General features: G+C 50.3%; 1 protein-coding gene across 6 annotated transcripts in view; it reads right to left on the reverse strand.

The window, feature by feature from the left end:
- Positions 1–697: 697 nt before the first annotated feature.
- The window catches only part of Mfn2 (mitofusin 2), a 31,105-nt gene continuing 16,046 nt past the window's right edge, over positions 698–15,756 (reverse strand). For all 6 annotated transcript variants that reach the window (XM_021159251.2, XM_029476072.1, XM_029476068.1 and 3 more), the window contains 14 exons: positions 15,057–15,181; positions 13,875–13,983; positions 13,666–13,773; positions 12,277–12,430; positions 11,689–11,756; positions 11,442–11,563; positions 9,675–9,801; positions 9,279–9,383; positions 8,934–9,036; positions 8,058–8,278; positions 6,907–7,062; positions 5,609–5,805; positions 3,978–4,112; positions 698–2,484 (listed from right to left, as the gene is read on the reverse strand). In XM_021159251.2, the coding sequence (XP_021014910.1) occupies positions 2,415–2,484; positions 3,978–4,112; positions 5,609–5,805; positions 6,907–7,062; positions 8,058–8,278; positions 8,934–9,036; positions 9,279–9,383; positions 9,675–9,801; positions 11,442–11,563; positions 11,689–11,756; positions 12,277–12,430; positions 13,666–13,773; positions 13,875–13,983; positions 15,057–15,181 (1,800 nt within the window). In that variant the 3' untranslated portion in view covers positions 698–2,414. The remainder of the gene's footprint in view (positions 2,485–3,977; positions 4,113–5,608; positions 5,806–6,906; positions 7,063–8,057; positions 8,279–8,933; positions 9,037–9,278; positions 9,384–9,674; positions 9,802–11,441; positions 11,564–11,688; positions 11,757–12,276; positions 12,431–13,665; positions 13,774–13,874; positions 13,984–15,056; positions 15,182–15,756) is intronic.

Consider the following 15,756-nt stretch of genomic DNA (forward strand, 5'->3'; position numbering starts at 1 on the left):
GGGCCCAAGAACTTGACCTGCAGCTAAACCCAAGCTGCACCCAAGTTCAGGAAGAACCATCTAGCTTTTCTCTGGCCCAGAGCCTAGACTTACTCCCTAGCAACAGCCAATCAGGATTAGTCTGGTAGTTCCACATATACTTTCAGACCATTTGTGATTGTTCATGGTTCTGCTGTCATCTTACAATAGTCATCAATTAGATGCTTGCCAGACTTGCCTTCTCTTGCTCACCACTGTCCCACTGCGGGCTCAGGGCTTTACCCGCCCATTCTGCTGTGTCAGTGATGGGAGCGTGAGTGAAGACCTAGTGCGAATGCATTGGAATCAGCTCCTTGCTGGTCTTTGGGGGTTGAAGAATGCTTCATGAACAGGCACAACACCATCAGCTGAATTCAGAGTCTGAGACACACAAGTGTGTGGGTAGTGGTGGAGCCTTAGTCAGGAGGGACACATGCAGCTGGACATGGAGAATCCACCAATGGCCTTGTCCACTCTCAAGGGCTCTTTAAACTGGAAAGATCAGAGGCAAGTCCTCAGAAGGCAAAGTGGAGTGGCTGCTGAGTCACTGATGTACATGAGAACTGAAATGTGGAGTCCCAGAGAACTCTGTTCAAGAGTCGCTCCAGATCTCCTGGCCTGTGGAGGCTGGCCATGTCCTTTCTTCTCAGACCAGACTACTGCAGGCAGAGAGCTCACACAGGGTCACAAATGGGGCTTTATTTTAGTTTCCAATATGATCAGCAGAGATACAGGTAACCCAGGCGGATGCATCACCTAAATATACCAGAAGCAAACACACTGTGTCTGGTGCCTTTTGCACCCCAGCAAAGGATCACACAACAGTTAGCAGCAAAAAACTAAAGTGCTCTCTGCTAAACGTCTCTCAGATACAGGCTCTCCCTGGTGGCATAAATGAATCTTTACTTATATAAGCTCATTTTCATTCATTACTCAGGGGCTATACTGAAAAAGAATGAGTTTATTCTATCCCCCCTCCCCCTAGAAAGAACACAACATTCACTGGGACTACGTGACACTGATTTTCACGTGACCCACTGTGAGATGACCCCATCTATCCAGCCTGGCAATACACTCTTTCCATTACATGCTGACCTTGGCCAAGACCATCACTGTCCCAGCAAAAAGGGTAGACTGAGGGGCAAGTGAGCACAAGACATGGGCAGGAGAGGACATAGCCCATTGATTTATCTCTAAGACACTCTCTACCTGTCCTACAAAGGATTCATCACTCTAAAACTGCTTTCCCAAGACAATCAACCTTGGTGACTGGAATCCTCCCTGCTTTGACCATTAACAATTTCAACACTCAGCAGTGAGAAGTTCAGCACTGACTAAGGTGGAGGAGCAAGCAGCAGGAGGCTTCAGGGGCAGAAGAGGAGGAGGCCTGCCTGAGGGTCGAGGCAGTAGAACAGCGGCCAGGTTCTCATGCTGTTTTGTAGCCAGCTGCAGTCATCGGCACGGTACAGTCCAGAGAATGGTGGCCACAGGGAGCTTGTAGCAAGGCAGGGATGAGCCATAATTAGTGAGGTGCGCCTCACAGGTTTGTGAACCCCTCAGTGCTAGGTCAGATAGACAGACCTCTTCTGTACTAACCCGGGCAGCTCCCATCTTCCACCATTCCTCCTGCTACATCCTTTAGCCACCTGGAGCAAACTAGCTCTTACTAATAAACCGGACCAAGAGGCCAAGAGCTGAAGGAAAAGCAAGGGCCTCAGTGGCAAGAAGGGAGGCAAGTCCCTTGTCGTCACAACGCCAGACACCAACTGCACTACCACATCAGATACCCTAGTTCACATACCTTCTCCGAGCTCTTACTGTGCTCTGGCTGGAAGGGGTCTCCAGCTTCCCATATAAGCTGGTTGAGTCTAAAGCCCAGGGTGTGTTGAGCCTGGCTACCAAGCATAACTGAAAGACTCTGCAAGTGGGAAAAAGTGCTAAAGCTGAGGGCCAAACGCAAGATACAAGTTCTGAGACAAACATGGCAATTTCAGAAGTATCCTGAATTTTTCTGGGGCATCCAGTCACCCCCAACACTGTCTCTCTGTAGGTGAGCTCAGGCTGGAGAACGTAGGAGTGGCTGTCTGATGCCTGTGAAGGCTCCCATCAGTCATTCTGCAGGGTGCCATTCTGAGGAAGACCTTATCAAATACACAGTAACTTTCAACCGAGTGAGCGTGATGAGCAGACACAGACACATGCATAACTCCTTGGAGCCGAGCTGTCCAGTCCTTGTTGGTCTCCGTTAGGGTATGAGCCAGGGGTCTTCCTGCAGTGGGTAGGGAGTAACTGGTACAAGACTGGGTGCTTTCCTTCTCTCTGCAGCGGCCAAGGACTAGAGCTGATGGGAGGTGCGGCCCTGCCTCTTCTTGGTGCAGGTCCGCCCTGGCTGCCCACTATCTGCTGGGCTGCAGGTACTGGTGTGTGAACATGTTGAGTTCGCTGTCCAACCAGCCAGCTTTATTCCTGCAAATACAAGATGACTGTACAGACGGCTGCTATGGCAGACCACACTAGCCTATCTGAACCTTCATGCAATCCTTTAAAAGCACATTTTCCCATTTTGGAAATGAGGAAAAGAAGGTCACAAGCTGATGGGACAGAGCCAGGCAATTTTAAAAAGGAGTGAACTAAGACAGGATCTCACTAAGTAGCTCAGGCTAGCCTGGAACTCACAGCCATCCTCCTGCCTTACCTTCCTATGTCCTCTGATTTTAGGAGTGAACCACTACTGCAGGTTTTAGGTTTTTCTAGTTTGGTTACAGCCCAGAGCAAGTTTCAGTCTCTGGAAGCCAGCTTTCTTGATTGACAGATAAAGGTTTGGGTGTTAGCTCAGGCTACCTTTATTGCTACAGGTAGCAACAGACACTTGGACCCAAGAGTCCCAGTGGAAGAGCAGTGTACCCCTGGTGATGGGCAAGAGGTGCATACTGCGTAGGCCAGACAAAGGAGGGAAAGACCACTGATCTGTCATGGCTAGACTCTGAGTACCTCTTATCTAGCTCTGTCCCCCGTGGGCCTCTTACATCAGAGGTGGGGGCAGGAAGTGCAGCTCCCCATATACTGATGTTATCATGGCCTGAGCAGGCTAAGGAATTAGCAGAATACTTCTATTTTCATCTGTGGCTCATCTCACAGATTAAAGCCACAGGAGAGACACAGGAATGCTGAAAGAGTGCAGGGCCAGAACACAGAACCAGACTCCTTCAACTAATCCCCCTCCCAGCAAACTTCACAGTTCTAAAGAGACCACCAATCCTGTTCCTGTGGAGAGACTTGGTGCTACGCACCCCAGCTCCTGGGCTCAGCATGGAACTGAGTATGACTGATATGATGGCAGCTCTCACACAGAGCAAGGAAAACCAAAGTGCAGTCCAATTTGCACCCCACGTTCCATCTGGCCATTTCCTGTAGAGCTCCAGACAAGGGACTCAGCCTCCATGGCTACCAACTTTCCTATTAGAAAGCAGAGCTGATATAGGTGTGGTGGCATACACCTTTAACCCCAGCATTGGGGAGTAGAGGTAGGGGAAGCTCAGTGCATTTGAGACTAGCCTCATTCATATGGCAAGTTCCAGCCCAGCCAAGACTACAAAGAGATCCTGTCTCAAACACAACAAAATTTGCAGAGCTGATGACCTATAGGGGTGACAAAAACTGGGTGGGACAGCTGTGCCAAGTGCTGAGGCCCCAAGTTCAGAGGGTAACCCATGAGCTGTGACATCCAGCACTGCCTTGCTTGTTTCCTGGATGTCATTCTGCCCCATCTGCAAGCACCTTGAGGCCAGCGGAACTGTCTGTTAAGCCTCCAGCACTAGCACTGTCTATCCCACATTCAGCAGTGCCAAGCAAGCATCTCACAAGAAAGCGAAATCCCCAGAGAGCACCCAGTGCCCACACTGGAGACACCAGGTGGCAGACAAGCTCCACCTCCCCCCACTTGGTCCTTGGCCACTCACCTGAGCAATTTGGCTTTGCTCTGAAGTGAATCCAGAGCCTCGACTTTCTTGTTCATGGTAGCAATTTCCTGCTCCAGATTATCTCGGGTGATGTCCACTTGCTGGCACAGATGAGCAAATGTCCCAGACAATTCCCTGAGGGGACAGAGGCTGGATCAACTGGGCACATAGCGGCTTAGGCAGGATTCTTCTATTCATGGTTAAATCTACACAGAACTGAGTAGCAGCTGAGCTTATCCATATCTGCTCTGGCCTGCAGTCCTGCTTTTGGGATCTTCTCCCCCTCTGCTGAAACCACTAACACCTCCCAATGCTCACATCAAAGACACCCCCAGCATCCCAGTGGTGAGCCTAACCTGGAAACGAGAGGCCAGGATTCTAACTGATGCTCACCAACTAAGTGACAAGGAAGGGACTCATCTCCCTTATCTGAGTCTGTTTCAGTATCCTGTATGTGTGTGTGGTGTGGTGTGTGGGGGAAATGCTAGGTATTAACTCAGGCCTTCATTCACGCAAGGCAAGCGCTCTTCCGACAGAGCTATATCCCTAGTCCCATCAGTGCTCACAGCTATAAGAGTAAAGGGAGAGCGAGTGTAGAAAGGGTCAGTCATGCCACAGTCAGAGGGTCAATCCTAGGACTGGGGAGGCTGAAGCTGGAAAGTTGCTCTAAATTTCACATTAGGCTGGGTTATATAGTCTGAGACCTGGGAGACCAAGACAAAGAGAGAGGCAGTGCAGGGTAGTACAACTATCTGCCTTCTCCATGCTCCAAGATGTAGAAACCATAGGTTCACCTGTCCCACTGAGGCACCATAACCAGGCTTTGATTTAGGATGCCACAACTCATTCCCTTCAAGGCTAGCTGGCTTTCTTCCTTCCTTCCTTCCTTCTTTTTGGTTTTTTTTTTTTTTTGGTTTTTCAAGACAGGGTTTCTCTGTGTAGCCCTGGCTGTCCTGGAACTCACTCTGTAGACCAGGCTGGACTCAAACTCAGAAATCCACCTGCCTCTGCCTCCCGAGTGCTGGGATTACAGGCGTGCGCCACCACGCCCAGCTTCCTTCCTTCTTTCTTTCTCTCTTTTTTTTCTTCCTTCCTTCCTTCCTTCCTTCCTTCCTTCCTTCCTTCCTTCCCTCTCTCTCCCTCCCTCCCTCCCTCCCTCCCTCCCTCCCTCCCTCCCTCTCCTTTTTCTATGTGCAGGCAGGGTCTCACATAGCCCAGCCTGGCTCCACACTCCCCACATAGCCAAGGATGACCCTCTTGCCTCCAGCTCCTGAGTGCTGGATTACAGGTATTAGGACATCACACCTACTTTGTGTGATACTGGGGATCAAGCCCAGGGCTTCATGTATGCTACGCACACACTCTGCCAACTAAGCTACATTTCCAGTCCCAAAGCAACCTTTAAAATCTATGAAACATGTCCCTGGTTCCCTCATTTTCCCCACGGCCTTCCCATCTTGGGGCACTGGAGGCCTACCCGACCTCAGCCTTGGACGCAAAGCTGGTCCTGCCCAGCCAAAGCCCTAGGGCCCATGATGCCAAGACCTAGGGGCTCCCAGTCAGGCCGAAAGGAGTGGAAGCCCATCTGTTGGTGTCCCTCCCTCCCTCGAGTCCCTGGGCCGCCCGCTCACTGCTGGACTTGGTGGCTGCAGTTAGAGCCGGTGTAACTGATGATGAGCTGTAGCTTCTCACTGGCGTATTCCACAAACTGGCGCTTGAAGGCCCTCTCTTTGGCTTTGGTGGTCCAGGTCAGCCGCTCATAGACGTACAGGAGGCCATACAGTCCAAAGGAGAGGGCGATGAGTCTCCAGCCCACTGCCTTCCACACCTGTAAAGATGCATGGTCAAGCTGGGCAAAGTCTCTGTGACCCCAGTGAGGTAAGAGGTCAGGGACTATCCAGGACTGCAGCAGAAGAAAGTGAGGGAAATTGGGTGTTGGCTACAGAATATAACTTAGGGTTGGGACCACTGTCCTGATCTGGGTGAGGTTGGTTTGGTCTGTGTTTTTAAGTGCTAGGAATGGAATACAGGGCTGGCCCATGTTGGGCAAGCTCTCTCCTGCTGAGCTTCAGCCCCAAGCTGAGAAACAGGCTTCTTAAAGAAAAACACAGATAATCCAAAGGAATAGCTTATTCTGATGGCAACAAGAGTCAGGATTTGGCACCCCACCTCACAGCTGTAGTTTAGTCACAGAATGGGGCTTGGAGCACAGCTTCAGGGCTCATGTCATCCACTGTCCTGGCTGTATGAACTTGGGCACATGGGGTAAGTTTAACCCACAGGTGGTATAGCGAGGTAAACAAGATGCTATAAAGGGGGTCTATGGGTGGTCAGTGTTGCAGACCATGGCCCTCTTCTAGGCCACTACCTGTGGAAAGGGCCAGAGTGCAACTCTTGGCCTGGGGGAGGGGTCTTGGCTGATGCTGGAAAGGCAACTCTGGGCAGTTTGTGACAGTTTGTGACAGCCACCCTCTGCCATGGCTCTACCTCACCAGTCTACAAAAGGCCATGAGGGCTGGCCAATACCATGTGAGGGACTGGCTGAAAAGTGTCTTGAGTCAGAGCAAGGTGAGTCCCACAGAAATCAGAGGAGGGCCAGCTGCTTCTCAGGGTTTGGGTCAGCGCCATCCAGAGGCAGGAGAGGGAAATTCAAGGGCCAGGTGGGCCTCCTCCTCCTCCTCCTCCTTAACCTGTTCCCTGTTGGCTATGGAGGAAGAGGCCTCAGGGTCAGAGGGGAGAGTTCAAACTAGCTATGGGTTTCTGAAAACCACACCCAGGAAATGGAAGAACACCCTATTAGATGAGTGGTGTCTCAATGGAGCAACTGTATGTGATAAGGGCTCTGGCCATACAGCTCCCCAGGGTAGAAAACACTCACTGAGCCCCCAGGCCCCTCCCACTGCCCCTTCCCCAAGCAAATGTCACTGACCACTCCTCCGACCACGAGAATGCCCATGGAAGTCCTGGACGTCAGAGAGGCCAGGCCAGTAACCATGGAGACCATGAGCTCCTCCTGGGTGAGGGAGCTCTGTGGCAAGGGGGGCATGCTGGGGTTGGCAGGTGTCAGAGGGAGAGGACGCTGAACCTGATGAGAAATGACAAAGGTATGAGAAGAATGTTGCAAGTCTGTCATTCACGCACACCCTCAGTGACCCTCAGGACTGCATAAAGTAGGGCAGGGACTGAGCAAAAGGCACATAAGGGAGAACGAGCTTTGTGTGCACCACAGTAGGATGTCTGCCTCCTAAAAACCTGCAAGCCCAAGCTGAGCACTGTGGCAGGCCACAGGATGTAAGCCCTGACTACTGAGCTTGTGCTAAAAGGAATTTAAGCATGTGTGTGTATGTGTGTGTGTGTGGTATATGCATCTGAGCGTGTGTATGTGTGTGTGTGTGTGTGCCTTTCTGCACTCACATGCAGAAACTAGAGCAGATTGTCAGGTGTCCTTCTCTACAACCTTCTGTGTTAACACAGAGTCTCTCAGTGAGCTCGAAGCTCACTGTTTTAGCCAGGTTGACAAGTTAACTTTGGAGTAAGACCAAGTATTTACCCACTGAGCCATCTCTTCAGTCCCTGCTTTTTATTCTAAAATTTAAAGTGATTTTTTTTCTCTAAGATTCATTTAAGTTTGTATGTATAAGTGTTTTGTTTGCATACCACAAGTGTGCCTAGTGTACATGAAAGTCAAGAGGGCACTATATGCCTTGGTCTTAGAACTAAAGTTAAGGACAGTTGCAAACCATCATGCAGGTGCTGAGAGTGGAGCCTTGTCTTCTTCAAGAACAACAAGCACTCTATACTGCTGAGCCATCCATCCATCTCACCAGCTCCTAATATATCACAGAGATCTGCCTGCCTCTGCCTCCCGAGACCTGGTATTAAAGGTGTGCATCAACACAGCTCGGCCAGCCCTCAGCATTTGTAATTAGGACAAGACCAAGTTGGTAATGGCAACAGTCCTGACCAGTGCCCTGATGGCACTTCAAATGGCTTCTGCCCTCAGGACCCCAGCAGTAGGAGACTGCCGTATCTGGTGTCAGGGTAATCTCCCATGATGCACCAGGGAAAGGAGCTTCTTGCCTGATCACTGTAGCCTAGCAAGGCCCGGCGGCTATTCTTGGGGCCCAGGAACCTGTTCACTAGCATAGTCCATCCAAGGGAGAAGTGGAACTCGATGTCCTCCTGAAAGTCAGCACACAGCTTGTCACAATTCAGGTCATAGCTGAGGGAGAAACACTGTCGAGGGACCAGCATGTCTATCTGATTCCGCATAGATACAGGAAGAAGGGGCTTCAAGCCGTCTGTCAGGGGAAGAGCAGGGAGAGAGTGCATCAGCTCAGGTCCGTGTCACACCAGGGCTGCCCAACCTCAGCACACAGTCCACACCAGCTGCTAGAGACGCTGCAGCTCTGTGGAGAAACTATACTCAGCTGGTCAGCTGGTGGGACTGGTTGACAGGTCACCTTCCCAAACCTGCCTGCAGTCATGCCAAAGTCTCAGCTTGTATACTGCCCCCTATGGCAACCCAAGCATGGTTGCCCAAGTCCACACAGAATGAATTCAGGATGCAGACCCAGAAGCTGAAGGCAGTGAGTTCAATCACTATCAAGGTAAGAGATAAGGAAAGGTCATCCTATTGATTTATTATTTTTGATTCTGATGTATGTGTATATGGGTGGGTGGGTGTACATGGGTGCAGAAGCATATGAAGTCAGGGGCATATCAAGTCAGGAATAATGAAGTCGGGAGTAATGAAGTCAGGAATATATGAAGTCAGGGGCATATGAAGTCAGAGCATAGGATCTCCTGGATGGATCTGAAGTTCAGGCAACTGTAAACCTTATGACATGGGTTCTGGGAACCAGACTCAGGTCCTGTGTGAAAGCACTACACACTAGAACACACTAAGCTTGGATATGGCAGCCCCACAGACACCAGGTCCCTTGTGGCACTGACCTATCATGTCCTGCTGCATAGTCTGCAGTGAACTGGCAATGGCAGTGGAGCAGCGGTCAGACATGTTCCGGCCCAGACCTTCCTCTATATGGCGGTGCAGCTCCTGGCCCCAGAAAAAAAGGGTTATGAGAAGAGGCACCACCAGCAGGAGTCTGTGGGGTGTTCAACCAGCCCTCCCCTGCCAGCTGACCATAGAGGCAGAGGAAGCTTGGACCTCATTCCCTGGCTGTCACTTCCACTCAAGGACCTTGAGACGCAGCAGCTAAAGCTGAGTTGCTGTCTCCACGGTGACTCTGCCCAATCTGCCCAATGGTCCCTGCCAAGAGCGCATGCTGTTTCACTCACGTTCTTATAAACCTTGAGGACAACTGGGGATGGGTGGAAGTCCATCTGGTACTCGTCAACTAGCACAGAGAGGCGCCTGATCTCTTCAGCCATGGCTGTGGACACCTGCAGCCAAAGGAGGGCACAGTTAGCATCAGGGGGCCTGAACTTTGCTTCTGCAGGGAAGGCTGCACTTAACTACACACCTGTCCCGGTACCCTACAGTCTGCCCAGCTCCTCTTGATTTGAAGCCACAGAGGTGGAAGAAATGGGCAATCAAAATGGCCCTGGAAGAAGGCCCTATTCTTGAATCCGGACCACAGAAAGCTTCCCAGAAAGTTGGGGAAGGCTTAGGTGTCTCCCACTGAACTTGACTTAAGTCAGAGCATCCACACAAGGCTTTCTCTTCATTCTCACCTGCCTTTCCACTTCCTCCGTAATCTGCTTAATTCGAAGCTTATAGTCTTGAGCCAGGAGCTCCAGCTGCTTATCAATAAATCTCAGCCGATCTTGCCGCTCTTCCCGCATTTCTAGACAATAAACGCTGAGAGGACAAAAGCACTGCTTAGAAACCCAAGTCCCCACAAGACCAAGCAGAGGAGCCAAGGGAAGCTGGGAAGTACCCAGGCCACTCTGTCCTGCCACTCATCCCTCAGGCTCCCATTAGGAGGAGGGATGGTGACAGAGAAGAGAGGTACCTAAAGGGGGTTAGAAACAGCTCTACCAACAATGTGGGGAAAAGATTATTGACAACCCAGAAAGATGGCTTAGCAGATCAAACACTTGCTGTGCAAGTCTGATTCAGTCCCTAGAGCCCAGGTAATGGTGGAAGGAGATCTGATTCCACAAAGCTGTCCTCTGACCTACACATATATGCCATGCCAAAGACATGGATCAAAAATAATTGTGAAACTTTTTAAACAAAGTAACAACAACAAAAAAATGTTGCACTTGTCCAGGAACTGGGAAATGAAATTAAAAAAAAAAAAAGATACCACCAGACACCTCAGGGTACAGCCCTGTCTCAACTGTGGTGAGAGCTATGGAAATGGGAGTCAGTTCCCAGCACCAATGGCAAGTGTCCCAACAAGAGCTAAGGGCAAGGACACCAGGCTGGCTGGCAACACCAGTGTAGTGACAGCTACACTGTCAGCACAGGCAATGCCATGCCTCGACAAGGGTGGCACGTGCCCAGCAGCCTCCAGTCCTTTTGTGCTCTCCTCAGGAAGCTCCTATAATCTGGGGAGTGGAGCACAGGAACCCACCACCCCCGAGGACCAGGTGGACTCCATTTCTGCTCTCACTAACATAGGCCCACACTATCTCATAGTCCCTCCAATAGAAGGGAGTTGTTTGTACATGGCTCCCTGAGCTTTCCTGTACTTTACATTTCTCATATTGTTTTTCTTTTTTCTTTTTGTTCTTTTGAGACAGGAGCCCATGAACTTCTGATCCTCCTACATCCTGACTCCATCTCTAAAATGCTTATAAAAGGATTCTAGGATGTCACTACCACAGCCAGTATGTGTGTACTGGAGACGAGCTCAGGGGTTCCTATATACTAGGTTAGCACTCTGAAAACTGAGCATATCACCTGTACCCCATCACGTTTTAATGGCCCTTTAGTCTAAGCACTCATGAGGCAGAAGTAGGCAGATCTGAGTACAAGGCTACCTGGACTATATAGAGAGTTCTGGGCCCACCAGAGATGCATAGTGAAACCCTGTCTCAAAAAAACAAAACAAAACAAAAAAAACCCAATTCATACTTGCATACATACAATAAAACAAAAAAAAATAGGTAGGTTCAAGTGGGATATGGTATGTTAGGGTGGGGTCCTGAGGCAATAAAATCTTAAGTTCAAGACTAACCTGGACTACATAGTAAGAATCTATTGGAAATAAAACAAAACCAAACCCTGGGCCAGGACTGCAACTCGGTAGTAAAGAGCCTTTCTAGCTGATAAAAGGCCTCAGATCTGAACCCCGTACTACTGAAAATTAAAAACAAACACAAAGGCCAAGATCTCCAACAAGGAGCCTGCCTTACTGTACAGGCTGGGTGGGATGATGAGACACCGGGTGGCCCTCCTGACCAGTGTGACTAGGTCTCTATTGTGGCCTGGGCATGGGCCCATGGACTGAGCTCAGCATTAGGGGTCTGATCATACATGTAGGCTCTCACCGCTGCTCCTGAGCTGCGATGTGCAGGGAATCCATGATGAGACGAACGGCCTCTGCAATCTGCTTGGCCCGGACTGTGTGCTGCTCAAATTTGGTCTTTACTGCAGACTGGGAAATGCACTCCTACAACAGAGAGAGGGACTGAGGGAGGTGGGGCTGTCACCTCCACGGCCAGGCTGCCCTTTCACAGCCAGGCTAGACAGAGCTGGGAAGGACAGAAGGACCACACACCAGAGTCAAAGACTTACCTCAAACCGCCTCTCGAAATTCTGAAACTCAAACATCCTCACTTGAAAACCTTCTGCAAGAGCGCCGCCTAGGAGAACAGCAGTGCATGAGGAAACTGCATGGTAAGTAATTGGGGAGATCCTTCTCTGGGTTACTTTTCTAGCCCTGTGACCAAAATCACCTGCCGAGAAGCCACTTCAGGGAGGAAGGCAGGCTTATTCTGGCTCTCGGTCTGAGGGGAGACAGTAGGTCATGGTGGAAAGGAACAGCAGCAGGTGCCTTGCTTAGGAGCAACTTGAGGTTGCTGGCCCATAGCTCACTGGGCACAGACATGGAAAGAAGGGGTGCTCGGCTGGCTTTCTCCTTTTTACTCAGCCCATGACAAGCTGCAGCTCACCTTCAGGAAGAGTCATTCCTTCTCAGGCAAGTCTCTCTGGTAATGCCCTCAAATCCATGCCCAGTGGGAGATCTCCTAGGTGATTCTAAGGACAAGAACCTCCCTCCAGGCTCTGCTCTCCACCTCACTGCCAGCAGTCTCCACCACACACCCAGGAAGAGACGCAACACTGCAAACACCAAGTAAAAGGAAGCCAGCAGCTCACAGTTACCTCCTTCTGGCATGCCCTGGGCTTTCTGGACCCTGGCGCTGAGAACCTCCTTGGCAGACACGAAGAAGATCCGGTCCCCAGCCTGAGCTCGATCCACCACGCCCAGCTCATCCACCAGAAAGCTGGTGCAGCGCTCCATGTGCTGCCGCCGCACCTGGGCCAGGCAAACGGCTGTGCATGAGCAGGGCAGTGGTGGGGAAACCCGATCCACAAGGCTCAACAAGCGCAAGGGATGAACGCTGAACAAGCACAAGGGATGAGGAAAGGTCACCCAGCACCACCTCTGCTCGGGAGTCACCATCCTCCCCAGCTCCTCCCTGGGGATTCCTGAGGCACAGAACAGGTCCCAGACTGCCTCAAGTTTTGAAAGTCGATCTAATATTGTTCTTTGACATCCCACAAGGAAGAGAACCTAAATGCCCCTACACTGAGAAGCCACATCTCCCAGAACCTTGATTTATAAAACAAGTCGTCACAGTGGGCAGTCCCAGCTCCATGTACTAGGCTGGACTAGTAGAATTTAAAAGGGTTAAGAGACTCCATAGACATGGTGGTGCAGGGCTTTAATCCCAGAACTCAGGAGGCAGGGACAAGCAGATCTCTGTAAATTCAGGGAAGCCTGGTATGCAGGTCTACAGAGTAAGTTCTAGTACAGCCAGAACTATACAGAAAAACCTTGTCTTGAAAAAACAAGAACAACAAAAAGAGCCTCCACAAACACCCACCAAAAGTGAGGCATTGTGCGTGGATTCCATCCTTCTCAGATGTGGAGACGGGTTTATAACCAAAGCTCTACTGCTGAGCCACATTTGGACCCACAAATCCCTTCTTTTAGTTCACACAAAACTAGAGCTGGGAGTTGTACTAAGAATCTCCTGAGCCGGGCGGTGGTGGCGCACGCCTTTGATCCCAGCACTTGGGAGGCAGAGGCAGGTGGATTTCTGAGTTCGAGGCCAGCCTGGTCTACAAAGTGAGTTCCAGGACAGCCAGGGCTATACAGAGAAACACCCTGTCTTGAGAAACCCCCCAAAAAAAAAACAAAAACAAAAAAAAAGAAAGGAAGAAAGGAAGAAAGAAAGGAAGGAAGAATCTCCCATCCTTCACTTCCTTAAGCTTCCTCCCCAGTATCTGTCTAAAGCCTGTTTCCGTATATCCTGAGCTTCTGTAAACCAGTTACTGGCCCAAGCACAGCACGGATGCTCTTAGGAGAAATCAAGAGGAGGGAAGGAAAATGAATGGGAGGGGAGCGGAAAGATTAAAGCCACCAGCGAGTACATGGGCAATCTGGCACTGACTTTAACTGAGGCTGCCTGGGACACACAGCAGATCTGAGTGGTCAGTGCTCATGGCTCCTGGCAGTCCCCAAACTGCTGCCAGCGAGACACCTACCTCCTCCATGTACTCAGGCTCCGAGGCAGACGCATCCCAGCGGTTGTTCAGGATGAAGATGTTGGGCCGTGAGAGACGCTCACTCACTTTGTGGAAGAACTGCTTCTCCTAGACAAGGGCAGGACCTTGATGGAGGAGGGGGCCTGCCAGCCCAGGCCCCACTAACCACCTGTCCAGCAGGCCCAGGGACAAAGCGAAGCAAGACTTACCGTCTGCATCAGCGTGGACTCTGAGTTGGCCACCAGCACAAACACATCAGCATCCAGGCAAAACTTATCAATCCAGCTGTCCAGCTCCGTGGTAACATCGATCCCAGGGCTTGTGGTGACAAGTGTAAATCAGTGTGGTCAGGCACAGGGCTTGGGCCCCAGTGTGAACTTCCCTGGGACTTGCAAAGTGGCAGGAGTGGGAGGGGAGGAGGTCTCTGCCTCCTATCCCCGTCCTTCTAGACCACACTGAGGGATGCCCAGTTTGTTTTTAGCACCTATCACTTTTTTCCCTTGGTATTTCTACACAGCCCTGGCTGTAGACCAGTGTGACCTTGAACTCAGACATCCTCCTGCCTCTGCCTTCCAAATGCTAGGATTAAAGGTGTAGACCACCACCTAGCAGCACCCATTACTTTTATAAAAACAAAATGAATTCTAGACATTCACCTCTCTAGAGACATAATTACAGCACCTGCTGCCATGCCCAACTCTCAAGTTTGTGTCTGAGTCCAGGTTCTGTACAGGCCACAGCACTGTATATTTTTTTGGTGTAGGTGTAACGTGTCCAAAGGGCAGGGGCAAACCATTCCTTCAAGAGGAACAAAATGCCCACATATGCTACCTAACACACACACACACACACAATTCTGGAGCCATCAGCCTTCCCAGAGCCAATGTCCCAAGGACTGCTAAGGCCCAGTCTGCCAAAGGCATTTCAGGCAAAGGCAAACAGAATGATTAAACAGGTCCTAAACTGTCTCAGGCTACAGTCTTTACAGTATTATATTTTGGTGTTCCAGAAGGAAAGGAAGTAAGGGAGCAAGGAGCCTAGATCTGCTTGCACAAGTCGCTCAAGGCCTTGTTTAATAGAACAAGTGGGTGTCTGGGCCAGCAGAACCCAGACATACTGGTTGGCATGTAAGGCACCCCCACCCCCACTTCTCAGTGCCCCTCCTATCACTCAAACATCCCACTCCTGGGACATCTGCAAGGCACTGCCAAGGCACTGCAATGGGCACGATAACCAACCAGCCCCTGGAAGAAATCCAAGAGGCACAAGGATTTGGTTGAGCTATCTTAAACAAAGCAAAGAGGGGACACAGGAACTCTGGACCCGAATCACCCAGAAATGGAGACTTGGTACCCTCTGACTAGGCTTCGAGGAACATGTCTCCCTCTTACCTGTCCATCAGCACGAGGTCATCCTTCAGGAGCGGACACTTGGAGTTGGGCCACATCACACTCACCATGCTGCCTGCATGCAACTGCTCGTCCTGATGGAGGGCATGGGCCAGTTGGTTCACAGTCTGATGGTGGAGGAAGGAAATAATTATCAGGCTAAGGAAGAAGTATTGTCAGCCTGGGATGGCTGACCAACAAACAGGCTACCCTTTGCCTTAAAAAAAAGTCAAGGCCGGGTGTTGGTGGTGCACGCCTTTAATCCCAGCACTTGGGAGGCAGAGGCAGGCAGATTTCTGAGTTCGAGGCTAGCCTGCTGGTCTACAGAGTGAGTTCCAGGACAGACAGGGCTACACAGAGAAATCCTGTCTCGAAAACAAACAAACAAACAAAAAAAACCAAACCAAAACAAAACAAAAAAAAAGTTAAGGGCTGGGAAAATGGTTCAGTGGTTAAGAGCACTGACTGTTCTTCCAGAGAACCTGGGTTAATTTCCCAGCACCTAATGGCAGCTCACAACTATAACTCCAGTTCCAGGGGATCCAATACTGTCCTGGATATACTCTGTGTACACCAGGCATCTATGTAGTACACAGACATACAAATAGGCAGACACTTATACTGATAAAATAGTATTTTTTTTCCTAAAGATTCATTAATTTTTTTCTTTTTTTTTTTTTTTTGGTTTTTCGAGACAGGGTTT

This window comes from Mus caroli, chromosome 4, assembly GCF_900094665.2.
Source record: "Mus caroli chromosome 4, CAROLI_EIJ_v1.1, whole genome shotgun sequence".
NCBI classification, from domain to species: Eukaryota; Metazoa; Chordata; class Mammalia; order Rodentia; family Muridae; genus Mus; species Mus caroli.